We start from the raw sequence: 15,432 nt of genomic DNA on the forward strand, positions 1-15,432 counted from the left end.
AGAATAAATGTATCTATAACATCCTAACTAAAACAATATCGCAGCTCTGTATTCTACAATCCAATAATTAATTTTATTTTTAAGAAATATCTAATGGCTATTTGTAGTTTCGATATGTCTGTACCTTTTTACGTACAATATGTTTACATTCTTTGTTCTCAGAATAGTGTACCGAAACTTTTGTGTTTTCATGATTTTGTAGGGAAACCTTAAAAAGGGGAAAGTTTCCGTTGCTTCCGGCGGTGTGATGCCGCCCTACTACCCTATACGACCAACGCACCGCCCGTTGCTAACAATCTTGGGTGTCGCTTGGTTCATAACTTCGACAAACTTCCGGGCACATAGATCCCTCTATAAAATAGTGATTATACTGGCGAAGCTTACATTTGTAAAGTAATAGGTATACACCTTGATGTGCAACCAATTTTATTTTACTACTTAATAACTCTATTTATTTCAAAATGTAAAATCATCTACAGTATTTCACTAAAATCTTGAGATATTAATAACGTCAAAATTCCTTGTAATATTCATTAATGCATATTTATTCCGTCTTGATGTAGTTATTTATTCATTTCATGTACATGTAAAGTTATTATATTTTCATATCTAATACAGAAAGCAAACCAAATTGATGACATAAAATCCTGTAATATTAACTTGTTTATAATATGTAATAGAATTAGTGAAATTATATCTTATTTATACATAACTGTCACTTAGGTAATACATTTATATTAGCTGTTTTAGTATTAACACTATATTTTGTAATAAATGTAAAGTTGAATATAATTAGGATATATCAACGAATTATGTTAATTTTGTTAAATATACTCAGAAATAAAAGCACTCTACACTATAAGGACTTCCTTAATGTATGATTCATTGTCACTGACAAGAAAGAAGCTATAAATATTTAAACGAAAAGTTTACATTATGTGTATACGTACTATGTTATATTTACACTCAACCTTGAATTTTACGTTTACGCATAAAAGCTCCGCCAGAGCATCTCATGCCCGTACATGTGACAAACTTATCGCATTATCCTTTCATTACTGATATGCCTCTATATGTCTTCAAATTACGTGTCATTAATACTAAATTATGTAATTAGGTAACGGCCACTGATGGTGACAAAGATAGACAGCAGAACATCGTATATTTTCTCACTGGACAAGGCATCGATCCAGATAACCCTGCTAATAGCAAATTTGACATTAACCGCACAACTGGAGAAATTTTCGTGCTCAAGGTAAGACTCTTGACTTTTAAATATACAAGTACTTCATTTTTATTTTTCAAAATTACTTTTAAATAGCTTTGTAGAACTGTCAACTATTTTCTTTTTTCAATATAACCATGTAGGATGGTAACAATTTAAATAAAAAAAGTATTAATCTTAAAAATTACAACGACGGTTACCGTTAAATAAAATATTATTGTGAGGGTAATAGGGATACCATATCTCCATAAAAATATCATTATATGTATATGTATTATTGCGAAATATAATATGATTATATGACTTCCGTAAGAAAATATCATATTTCAATTCAAATTATATATCTGTATTTCTATAATATGTATGAATAGAGCATTTATACGTAATCTGAAATAACCTACAAAGGGTGCACGTGAGTTGCATATCAATAATGCAGTCCCACATTGGTTGCATTCTGTCCGTATAATATTATGTGTACATAAAATTAAACACTACAATGAAAAACAAGATATCTTAAATATGTATTGTATAATAAATATATTGATTATTGGTAAATGTGTTTTAATGTATACAATAGAACTGACTACTGACTTTATGTATTAAATAATATAACTGATTACAGCCCCTAGATCGTGATCAACCGAACGGAAGACCACAATGGAGGTTCACTGTATTTGCTCAAGACGAAGGTGGTGAAGGTCTCGTAGGATATGCCGATGTTCAAGTCAATCTTAAGGATATCAATGACAATGCACCTATTTTCCCACAAGGAGTTTACTTCGGTAATGTGACAGAAAATGGCACCGCCGGCATGGTTGTTATGACAATGACTGCAATTGACTATGACGACCCTGCTGAAAGTAGTAATGCAAAATTATGGTACTCTATAGAGAAAAATGTTATCGAAGAAGAAACAGGTTCTCCTATTTTCGAAATTGAACCAGAGACGGGAGTAATAAAAACTGCAGTGTGTTGTTTAGATCGTGAAAGAACACCGGATTACTCAATACAAATTGTAGCATCGGATGGAGGGGGATTGAAAGGGACTGGCACAGCATCTATAAGAGTAAAAGATATAAATGATATGCCACCACAATTCACAAAAGACGAATGGTTTACAGAAGTCGACGAAACTGATGGCACCAATTTACCGGAAATGCCAATTTTGACTGTTACTGTTCATGATGAAGATGAAACTAATAAATTCCAATATAAAGTTATAGAAAATAGTGGTTATGGTGCTGATAAATTTACTATGGTTAGAAATAATGACGGTACTGGCTCTTTGAAAATAGTACAGCCATTAGACTATGAAGACCAATTACAAAGTAATGGTTTCAGATTTAGGATACAAGTTAATGATAAAGGAGAAGATAATGACAATGATAAATATCACGTAGCTTATTCATGGGTGGTAGTTAAGCTTAGAGATATAAATGACAATAAACCACAATTCGAAAGAGCGAACATAGAAGTGTCTGTCTATGAAAATGCAGAAGTTGGTAAAAGTTTAGAAACATTTAAAGCTACTGATCCCGATCAAGGTGGAAAAAGTAAAGTGTCATATGCTATTGATAGATCATCAGATCGAAAACGACAATTCTCAATAAATCAAGAAGGTACTGTAAGTATTCAAAGATCTTTAGATAGAGAGGATACACCTCGCCATCAAGTTAAAATCTTAGCTATTGATGATGGAGTTCCTCCACGAACAGCTACAGCAACTCTTACAGTAATTGTTCAAGATATAAACGACAACGCTCCAACATTTTTGAAAGATTATAGACCAGTATTAACAGAACATATTAATCCAAAAAAAGTGGCAGAAATTTTAGCTACAGATGATGATGATAGATCAAAAAGTAATGGCCCACCTTTCCAGTTTCGATTGGATCCTGGTGCAGATGACATAATTCGTGCTTCTTTCAAAGTTGAACAAGATCAAAAAGGTGCTAACGGAGATGGAATGGCAATAATTTCTTCTTTAAGATCATTTGATAGAGAACAGCAAAAGGAATACCGCATCCCTATCATTATCAAAGACCATGGAAATCCCGCCATGACCGGAACAAGTACACTTACCGTTATAATTGGCGATGTTAACGATAATAAAATGCAACCTGGCTCTAAAGAAATACTTGTATATAATTATCAAGGCCAAGCACCAGATACTGAAATTGGCAGAGTATATGTTTATGATCTCGATGATTGGGATTTACCTGATAAGAAATTCTTTTGGGAAAGTACAGAACATCCAAACTTCACGTTAAATGAAGAAACTGGTATGATACAAATGAAACACAAAACGAAAGAAGGAAGATACCATTTAAAATTCAAGGTTTATGATAGAAAACATACACAAACAGATGTTCCAGCAAACGTAACAGTATATGTTAAAGAAATATCTCACGAGGCATTAATGAATTCAGGTTCAATACGAATATCGGGAATATCAGACGAAGACTTTATTAGAGTATGGAATTATAAAACGCTTAGTGATTCGAGGAGTAAACTAGAAATATTTAAAGATAAATTAGCAGACTTGCTTAATACTGAACGTGAAAATATTGATGTATTTAGTGTTCAACTCCGAAAGAAGCACCCACCTGTTACAGACGTAAGATTTTCAGCGCATGGAGCTCATTACTATAAACCAATTAGATTAAATGGTATAGTTCTGATGCATAGAGAAGAAATTGAAAGATCTGTTGGAGTTAATATTACAATGGTTGGCATTGACGAATGTATCTATGAAAATCAAATGTGTGAAGGTTCCTGTACTAATGTGCTCGATATCAGTAATTTACCATATATGGTCAACGCTAACAAAACAGCACTAGTGGGAGTACGAGTTGATGTAATTGCTGAATGTACATGCGGCGCTAGAAATTTCACTCAGGCAGAAACTTGTCGTAACTCACCATGCTATAATGGAGGTAGATGTATTGAAGGCAAGTACGGCCTAACTTGCTCATGCCCACCAGGCTATACAGGTCCTAGATGTCAGCAAACGTCAAGGAGTTTTAGAGGCACAGGCTGGGCATGGTACCCCGCATTAGAAATGTGTGATACTTCACACTTAAGCTTTGAATTTATAACACGAAAATCTGAAGGTGTATTACTCTACAATGGGCCCATTGTACCGCCTGAGCCAGATGAAATAATGGTATCTGATTTTATTTCAGTAGAATTAGAACGAGGCAATCCTAGATTGTTAATTGATTTTGGTTCTGGCACTTTAGAACTGAGAGTGAAAACGAAAAAGTCACTAGACGATGGTGAATGGCATAGAATAGACATTTTCTGGGATACAGAAAATGTCAGAATGATTGTTGACTTCTGTAAATCTGCTGATATACAGGAAATGGAAGATGGTACTCCACCAGAATTTGATGATTCAACATGTCAAGCTACAGGAACTATACCTCCATTTAATGAATATCTAAACGTGAATGCACCCCTACAGATAGGTGGTTTATATATAGAACATTTTGATCCCACTCATTATCACTGGCAATACATGCCCATAGGAAAAGGTTTTGATGGATGTATACGCAACTTGATACATAATAGTAAGTTATATGACTTAGCTCATCCTGGACTGTCCAGAAATTCTGTAGCGGGTTGTCCTCAGACCGAAGAAATTTGTAATCAAGCTGATACTACGTCAAGATGTTGGGAACACGGAACATGTGTGGGCAGCTTTTCTGAAGCAAGATGTCAATGTCAACCTGGTTGGACAGGACCGTCATGTAATTTACCTACAACGCCAACTAGTTTCAGACCACAAAGTTATGTTAAATTTGCTTTAAGTTTTGAACCAGATCGATTTAGCACTCAAATACAATTACGATTCCGTACTCGTGAACCCCATGGTGAACTCTTCAGAGTAAGTGACCAACATAATAGAGAATATGGCATTCTTGAAGTAAAAGAATCTCGTTTACACTTTAGATTTAACCTTAACTCTTTACGTACTGAAGAACGTGATGTATGGTTAAATTCTGTTCCTGTTGATGATGGTCAATGGCATATAGCACGAGTTAGTCGATATGGAAGTGCAGCGACGTTAGAAATTGACGGCGGTGAAGGGAGAAGGTATAACGAGACCTTTACTTTTGAGGGACATCAATGGTTATTGGTGGATAAACAAGAAGGCGTATATGCCGGCGGAAAGGCTGAATATACAGGTGTTAGGACATTTGAAGTATATGCAGACTTCCAAAAAGGTTGCTTAGACGATATCAGGCTAGAGGGCAAGCATTTGCCTCTACCTCCGGCAATGAATGGCACGCAATGGGGACAAGCAACCATGGCAAGAAATCTCGATCGAAACTGCCCGTCTAATAGTCCATGCATTAATGTTCACTGCACAGAGCCATTTGTATGCGTCGATTTATGGAACGAATACGAATGCACGTAAGTATATTTATTATTTTCACACTAATTTACAATCATTATAAATACATATGATTTTTTTTCTAATCCTTTAAAGAAATTGATATTAAACTTCTGAAATAAGGAATATTGTAATGAACGATCCTAATAATTAAAAAAAGTATTGCTTCATTAATTTTTTAATTTCTAGCATCATATGTTTAAACGCGCACTGAGTTTCTCAATATTTTCTTATGCTTTTTATATATATACAATAAGTATAACAATACATTTAATATTGAAAAAATATTTTATTTAATTTAATTTAAATAAAATCTTTATAATCACTCGTATTATTATTAATCTTCATCTCTTATATATTACATATAATTACTTTTAGTATAGTATTATACTTTATATGACTAACATTTTAATATAGTATACTAAAGTGCATATTGGACTGGTGTTTAGTTGCGGTGAGGGTTTGGTATTGTCTCCGGACGGCAAAGGTTGCGTAGACAAGAACGAGTGTCTCTACTTCCCATGTCGCAACGGCGGTTCGTGTGTGAACCGCGAGCCCGGCTACCGCTGCCACTGTCCCGAGGGTTTCTGGGGCGAGAACTGCGAACTCGTTCAAGAGGGGCGCACGCTCAAGCTCAGCATGGGCGCGCTCGCTGCCATCCTCGTCTGCCTCCTTATTATCATGAGTGAGCACAATTCAGATGCGCTTCCCGCGTCCGTCATTAGATTTCTGTCCCATCGCACTCTCACACTCGCACTTATCACCATCCATAGTTCATTTTATAGATGTATATGTGTATTCTAGCTGTTTTATTAGTATTATGTATAAGGTAGATCATGTATTCGGGGGGCTCAGTGCGCGATGCGGACACGTCCGCAGCGGGAAGGTAAAGCGCACATTGTATAGGTGTCCGGGTGGATCTACTCGGGCGTCCGGCACTTGCGTGAACATAAACGAGTGCCTGATGAACCCGTGCCGCAACGGGGGCTCTTGCATCGACCGGGAGCCGTCGCGCCGCTACGACTGTATTTGCGCGTTTGGCTACACCGGCCACGACTGCGAACTGGAGTTACTCGCATCGGGAATCATCACACCATCCAGGGATTTCATAATAGCTATCATTGTCTGTTTGTTTTTGCTTTTAGGTGAGCACTTTAATTTTTGGCATGTTTCTCTAGACCAGTGTTTTTTAAAGGTTACGTCTCCATTTCGGTACTCCTCTGGGATATACAATTCTACCAAGCTTCCAAAAAATTGTGCTCTAATTATTTTATAAACGTAAAATATCAAATTTAATTTTATATAATAATGAACAAGCGTCAGACTACATAATAATTAAAACTGTTTGAGAGGGATTTTCATAATTAAGTATATTAGGGTCGCGATGTCATTAAGTTTGAAAAACACTGCTCTAGACTTAATGATAATTTCTTGTAAACAGTACATTTCATTTATCCATAATTAGATTCATGTTCTTATTCATAGTTAGTGTTGTAATCAGTCAAACCTGAGTTTATGCACACGTGTATAATAATATATATACAAATTTAGTACTTCTGTCACAAGGAACTACTGTGAATTGCAATATACTTAAGTATAATTAATGATAAGATAGATACAAGTGTTTATATATTATTACACGTGAGTGTACTTCCTTCTATTGAATTATTAGATTTAATTACGGGACGCCTAAATTATACTCTGCAAGAATAATAATACCCTGAATATTCAAATTTACTCGGTAAGGAATATTAATAATTAGAAGTATTGCGGCTTAGCTATTAATTATCACTCAGTTATTTACTATTTTATTGCTCATATTGAGATATCTGTCTTCACTTTCTTAGTGGGTAAGCAGAGAGAGTTAGAGAACAACAAACTTATATAAATATCTTGCTTCAAATTACTCACAGAAACCAAAATAAATTAAATAACCCTTACTTACAAAATCAGTTCACTATTTCTGAAATTATACCGTCACATACACAAAAAAATATAGTGGAATAGAAAAGTCTTAGGATTTAAATTATATTGGTCTATCTCGATTTTGCCGGCGTAAAACAATATATTTTATTATGTAAAATAAATATAGGCTTTGTCCATTTTGAATGATGTACTTTTCAAATGCTAAAAGAATTATTCAAACAAGTGCATTTATCTCGGAAATGACCCTCCGCATGACAAAAAATTTACACTCTTTCTTTATATTAGCGTATATTTAATACAATTATGTTCAGCGTAAAACAATACATACGAAAACGTTACGGGAATTTATTTTATGCCTGAGTTGCTTGTACAATTCTAAAGGGACGAAAATAATAGATTCAACGCAGCACTATGTTCTACTCTATTCGAAAATCAACGTCCCTCCGGTCCCTTCCTTTATTAAATATCTATCGGAAATTGAAATGACGGAAAGCAGTCCGAATCTTAGTTCCATTATTACCAATTTCCTCAATACAAACGTATTTCTGTACCATAAAATATTTGTTTCATTATATAAGGAATATTAGGTCCCATAACGACCTCTAATATATGAATGTGATGAACTTAAAAGTCCATAAAATTATTATTATTATTTCATTGATTTTATTGTGTTTTTCCGAAGAAACATTAGACAATATACCAGCGCCATTAAGAAGAGATTATTTACCTATGAAATTAAATTATTATTCATTCTATTAAACTCTAAATTATTACTTTGGTTTTAAGAAATGTACACAAAATCATAAAAAAAATATGAAAGAATACTACGAGTATTATGTTATTAATTCATACTTCAAAGGGGTATTTTATACAAAACATCAATTAATAAATAAGTGATGATTCTTATATGTATAAAGTAATTGGATAATACATATATATTTATCTATTTTTTAATATAATAGTTAATAGTCATTAAATTACACCCAAGAGATTGAGATGAAATCTGACCGAACCCGAAAAAGTATGTGTCTATTATATATTTGACGACCTCGGCGGTTTTGCGGTTTAGCACACCGCTTTACGTCTGATGGTTGCGGGTTCGATTCCTCGCACAACACAGATATTTGTATTCATGAGTATGACTGTTTGTATTGGTCTAGGTGTTATCTATGTATAATATGTATATATTTATGGAAAAAAAACATATTTATTTGTATCAGTTATCTAGTACCCATAACACAAGCTTTAGCTAGCTTAACTTGGGTCTAGATGGCGCTGTGTGAATTGTTCTGAGTTTATTATTATATTATTAATAATATATTATATATAGTTTTATTTTATATTATATTATATTATGTATATTATTTCGTACTGAATATACGGTGATGGAAATCCCGTATCAAACTAAAATTAGTCAGAAAAACAACGATAGGATCGCCCTCTACTACGTTGCATTTAAAAATAATGTCGGCATGTCGTGTTGCATTCACCACAAGATAGAATAGACATTACCTCTGACTATCCCATCTGGGATGACAGTCGTGATGTTTTGTTATGTTGATAGTGAATAAACCTAAACAGGAAACATTTCTCGAATTGTTTGCGCTCATCAAACTGTAACGAGCTTTAACCGGTCTCATGCCAACAACTCAACCATGACATTTGTAATGTTTAGGCTTGTCCCTTTACAAATTATAACCTTATCTATAAAAAGTGAGATTATTAAGAATACGTAGATATTTATTTGTATTATATTTCAACCGACTTGCGAAACCAGGTCTTTCGGCGGTATTTTTTATATGAAAAAGTAAACAGATTATGATGACTCTGGTAATCTATAGAGTTTATTTCCGTCTTGGTGTCATACTAAATTTATCAACACTGAAGTATATTTCTTTTGTGGTTCTTAATATATATACTATTTATTAATCTTACAATCATCATCTTAACAATCAATCTATTGTCACAGTGTTTTAAATGAGATTTTCTTCTTTGTTATCTGTGTATTTCTTTGCTCTACAAAAAATATCGTCCTGATGTATACTTGACATGTATCTAGAAAGAAAACTTTTATCCCCTTTTTTAAAAAAACAGTGTATTTACTTTTTTCAATATTTGTTTAAATTAACATTGTTTGTTAATTAGACTTATTAAAATATTATTTTCCAACATAAGCAAGCATTAATACAGATTCAATTTAAAAAGCTCAAAGGCGAAATAATAACACATTATCCACCTATACACACGTATTCGCTACTTTTCTTGTAATAAAATAGCGCCAACATTAAAGGCCACAAAGCATATTTAATCCTGTAAGTAGGTAATTTAAATATTCGAGTCATGTCGTCTGCCCCATTAACGTTAGAGACGGGTCTTTGAAGGTTTTCGCACAACAATCAACAATAAAATGTAGAAATCGAATAAATTTCATTTAGTTTTGGTACAGTGCTTTTTGTATTCTTATTTTTATCTCGAATATTTAAATGCCTTTTCTATATGTTAACTTCGTTTTGTATTGTCAACGACTTTAAATTTACTAAATTCAATTATCATTTGACATATGTATGTATTTTTTTTAAGTTCATTTTTAATATTCTTTATTGTATTCATGACAGTCCTTGTACTCGTCTTCGTGGTATACAACCGACGTCGAGAAGCCCACATCAAATATCCGGGTCCTGATGATGATGTACGCGAAAATATTATCAACTACGATGATGAAGGAGGTGGTGAAGATGATATGACCGCCTTTGACATCACCCCACTTCAGATACCAATTGGTGGCCCCCTACCCGATCATGCACCTGCAAAACTACCATGTGAGTAAAATTGAGAAACTAATAAAAATGTAACTGATCTCTGTCTGTAAGATATATAAGTTTGTGAAACTTTATCAACGTGATAAAACCTAAAACATTGGTAGTTAGAAAATTTGTCTTGTGTTCGCGCGCAACAATCTTAAGTACCTAATGACTTAGCCGATTTGAATTCGATTTTCACTACGGCACTGTGGAAAATTTCCTTTAAAATTTGAGTTTGTGTTATTTCTATCAGATTACACCTGATAAAATTATGCAAGTATGGAGTTGAAGGCTCAGCCAGTAAATTAATATAATTAAATATCAGAGAATCACAGTATTTGTCTGATCCTCAATTATAAATTCCCGTTATATGAGAAACTAGGAGACGAACGCAACCAAGGGAAGATAATCTAGAGAATCGATCTAATCGGGACTTAATTAACGTAAACCAACGTACCATTATAATTTACACTATGTAAATTATCAAATTACAGTAATTGTAATAGTGCCGTCAACTATTTGTCAAAGGTGTAGGTACAATAGACGCTCATTGTAATTAAGTTGCTATTACATATTTAATACACATCTGAAGCGTAACGATAGTGCTCTATTTTAGTAATATAGCACCAATACCTATTAAATTGAATAATCTTTTGTATGTAATAAGAGTATAGAGGTAATTAACTCCATTTCGTTTCGACGTGCTCTAAAATATCTGTAAACATTCATTAACTATAAATAAAGCAAAAGTTTTAAATGTATATTTATATTTTTGTTACCTGGCATAAAACACAGTATACTATACAGTTTTATGAACATTGTCACACCACTGAACCGTGACTTGATGAGATTAACTTATTCATTTGTTGGCATAAAAGGCGATACTCTGTACGTAAGATAAAAATTTCTACATAAATATTTCCGATACTGAAACGTGTAACCTTCAATGAAGGTTGATTGTATGCCAAGTTATTTACCTTGTTTACTATACATAGTCAGGTTTCTTCTATTTCATTATATAATAAACTTTTTTTAATGAATACGTTAAAAGCTTAATAAAGTCAAATTAATTAATTAACATAATGAATATTTAACGAAACCGTAAATAAAAAAGTAACCGCAAACTGTCTACGTGTAAGTAAATATTACGTGTGATTTTTCTATTATTTTAAACATCATAACATAATAAAAAGTAGGTAACTTGTCTTCTAAGATACTGTATTGTAAAGTATACTTGTCATGCGTAGACCTAGTAACAGAGATTGTACTGAAAATATGATGGATCATTTATATTCAAAACAACTTCAATTCAGTCTCTTTCTAGATTCGTAATGTCAAATGTGTTTTCAAGATCCGTTGATGGGTGTCGGACTCGGAGTGGGGCCCATGGGAGTGGCACCAGGAGTCGGGGTCCCCCTGCCAGGAGAGACGAATGTCGGAATGTTCATCGAGGAGCACAAACGACGAGCGGATAGCGACCCTAACGCACCCCCTTTCGACGACCTCCGCAACTACGCATATGAAGGCGGCGGCAGCACAGCCGGCTCCTTGTCTTCTCTCGCATCTGGTCAGTATACGATAGACAGCAAAATATATGATAACATTAATTCATACAACAATAGATGTTTCCTCCGACATCGTCAGCATTTCTTAGACAAGAGATAACCTATGTTCGTCCTAGTGATACTATCTCCACACAAAATTTCATTAAGATCAGCTCGTTCGCTTAGTCGTGAAAAGGTAATAGACAGACAGTCACAATTTCACACTATGGAAGTATTGAAATAAATATACTGTCTTCTATACGTTTTACTATTTTAAAAGTCCACGCCTATGTTTAGCTACATATAAATTCCCCTTTTACTTGTAACATAAAAATTTCAAAGGAAAAATAATTAAAGATTCAAGTTCTAGAAGTGGAACTTTTGTATTGTCCTACTCCCTGGAATCGTGCAGCAAACAAATTTTATTGTCTTGCTCAATTTAAAAATGTTTTCGTCAGATAGTAGGTATTTTTAAGCAGACTATATACAGAAGAATTAAATAACAAAAATCTATTGAGAAAAATAATAAATGCGATGAAAGACTGGTGCATTAATTTTATACTATTGAATACAATGTCATCTCGACTAAACTAGACTTCTATAATATATATTTGTGTGAATCCTTTATAACGTCACAAAAGTACTACTACAACACTAGTATTTTATTGAACAAGATCACGAGATCTGTCGTCAGCGAACTTCGAACGTGACACCGTTTTAAAATTTATGGTTTCGACTTCAGGCGATTCGTTCACAATGTACCTGTGAAGCGAAAAATTGAAGTCCCTCGCTTCCTATATGAATAAATTATTCATACAAATTCTAAAACAATCCGGTTATATTCAGGTACCGACGATGAAGTCCACGAGTATGACTACCTGGGCGCGTGGGGCCCGCGCTTCGACAAGCTCGCCGACTTGTACGGGCCGGAGCTCGACGAGCAGCTGTAGATGCTCGCTTCCCCCAGCCGTCGACCACTCGGCGGCATAATTTAGTCAATTGTCTCTCACTATCCTACCCACTAAGCCACCCTAAGCCTGCTATCTCGGGAGCGGCACTCCTTGACGGGGCCGCTAAGTTTAATTTTGTAAATAAACAAATGGGACGACTACAACGCTCCACACGACTTATAATTCTTATCAATTTTATACGACTTTATTTGTAGTAGTTAATATGTTTAGCTTAAGTATACCTACTCATTTAAGATAATTATATATATATTTAATTGCGTCGTTTTTTATAAAGTTTAATCATATATCTCCACCAAATATTTGATATAAGTTTTTATTCGATTTAGCCATATTATGAGTCAGTATTTTATTGGGAAGTTAATTAGTTAAGCGGATTTGTGCAGAAGGGTCAGAAGTGAATCTGAACGGTGGGTGTTTGTAGATAGTGTGCTATAAATGTGAATAATTTATACGAGTATTTTGTAAGTCCACAGCTTTACGTGATATCACATTAATGAATGGCCCTTCTGCATAAAATCATTTATTATTTAATGTGAAAGAATATGTTATATTTTATAATAACGTAATGATAAAATTAAATAAAATGTCCATTTGGACATCGAGTTTGTAATGCTCATTCAAAATGTGAAATGTATGTAAATGGGGTATGTAAATACAATAATAACGGAACAGCTACCCCTATTACCTTAAGTATAACTCATTATGATAAGTAATTCAACTCTATGTTAAGTGAACTGTACAGTAACTGGTGTAACTCTCCTAAAGTCTCCGTGTAGTGCTAGCTAATTAGAATTGTCTGGGAGCCACTACGGTCTACTCATAATTTTAGGTAAATAAATTATAGTCATGGCTCTTGGAGATTTTCAGTTGTGACGCGGATTTGTGCGTGGCATGTGTATGTGTATGGCAGTTTGAATGGGACGTGTATGACTAAATGTATGTATGTATTTAATGTGCGCGTATGTGTATGGGCGCGAGTCTCTCAGGATACCGCGCTGATATGTATGGAGGGACTGTGCCAATTTATTAGCATTATCGATGCAGCTAATGACGGTAGGATTAAGTGTTTGCACTTTATTTATTCGTATGTTTAAATATAAATTTAGTCGCACCTAGGAAAATATCAATAACTTATTAAGAGTGTTGTGCTAGAATACTATTCTACCGATTTTGACGTGAGATAGCTGTCGAGACCATTAGAAGTCACTAATTTATAAAAAAAGTAATTTATAAGAATTTATAATAATAATAATTTTAATAAACAAAGGTTCCAGACAGTGTCTCACTTCGACATCGAATTACGATCAGTGTAAATTCTAGAATACACTGTATTGCGTTAAATGACTGATTTAATTATGCGTTTGAAAGCCTAAGATTTTGTAGATTCGGTTATTTAATTATAGACTTGAAATACCTTATTCTAAGGTCACCCACTAGTTTGCACTAAAGACAAATATTATTCAAGTACATCAATATTAAAGCAATTCTCGTTAATTATTATTCGTGTAAGTAGACATTTAATACCTAGTTAGTCACGGTTTATATTACTATTTAAGTTTCATTAAATATCATTACACTGCCAGTATCATATATATACCTAAAGACGAATTACGATAGTTATTTGGTCCGATTTTATATTTCAGTCTATACAACACGTTATATTGTAAGTTTTTTGACTCTTTATAAACTGATACATTTCCACAACATCGTTGTTTCGCTATGAAACTTCGACTCCACTGACCTACACAATAAGCTCTGCGGTGTGTTTAAGTATGTACCTACCTCTCATTTCAAGGTCCCTTGTAATTCATTAATAATGTACATAGTACATAGATATGTGTAACATACTTCTATTCTCTCGTAAACGTCAAACATATGTTACCGAAACCAAGACGTGTACCTATTCGCGTTTGTGAATGAATATTGCGAAATATGAATGTGTTAATTTGAAATTTACTACAATAATTAAACCCATACCCTTTATGACTATTAACGTCTTAATCTCCCAATTATGTTCCTAATTATTAGTATCGTACATTTTATCACCGTGGAAATTGGTATATAATGGAACTTGTATTAAAAAATCTGAATGCTATTACTGAATGCTACAAGTAATAACAGCTGTGAGGGATAATTAACATAAGAGGCGACCGCTCTTATTCGATTGTTAACATTGAGCTTTACTACTTCTTTCTTCATCTTAATAAATTAAATAAACAATATCAAATAGCCATACCTTATAATTCAATTTAATATTTCGCATTACATATCAAACACTCACTTTAGTTCCGATTTCATCTAAAACAGTTTTTTTAATTTTGCATGGGTCTTTATCATTTGATATTGCAAACTCTACAAATGGGTTGCAATTGCAACTGAAATCATTCATTTAAATGGAAAGCTGGATTAGTTAGTTGAATTTGAGAATTGTTAGCGACTATATAATAATAGTTAGTCATCGGTTGTGCCTGCTGATAACTGATACTGATTTCAAATAATAATTATACGTTTAATGGGCTATATTTAATTTACAATAACTATAAAGGAGAGTGAATATTAGAAATAC

The 15,432-nt window shown here is 33.6% G+C and overlaps 1 protein-coding gene across 2 annotated transcripts in view; it reads left to right on the top strand.

Annotated features, from left to right (window-relative positions):
* LOC131853626 (neural-cadherin) overlaps positions 1–14,939 on the top strand; it is a 338,875-nt gene extending 323,936 nt beyond the window's left edge. The window contains exons 16-21 of one of the 2 annotated variants that reach the window (XM_059204595.1): positions 1,118–1,255; positions 1,848–5,644; positions 6,074–6,309; positions 10,166–10,369; positions 11,703–11,918; positions 12,742–14,939. In XM_059204595.1, the coding sequence (XP_059060578.1) occupies positions 1,118–1,255; positions 1,848–5,644; positions 6,074–6,309; positions 10,166–10,369; positions 11,703–11,918; positions 12,742–12,845 (4,695 nt within the window). In that variant the 3' untranslated portion in view covers positions 12,846–14,939. Of the gene's footprint in view, positions 1–1,117; positions 1,256–1,847; positions 5,645–6,073; positions 6,310–6,530; positions 6,770–10,165; positions 10,370–11,702; positions 11,919–12,741 lie in introns of both variants that reach the window. The other variant, XM_059204594.1, reaches the window with a different exon arrangement.
* The last annotated feature ends 493 nt before the right edge of the window (positions 14,940–15,432 follow it).

This window comes from Achroia grisella, unplaced genomic scaffold, assembly GCF_030625045.1.
Source record: "Achroia grisella isolate CSIRO2021 unplaced genomic scaffold, CSIRO_AGI_Agris_v1 utg903, whole genome shotgun sequence".
Taxonomy (NCBI): Eukaryota; Metazoa; Arthropoda; class Insecta; order Lepidoptera; family Pyralidae; genus Achroia; species Achroia grisella.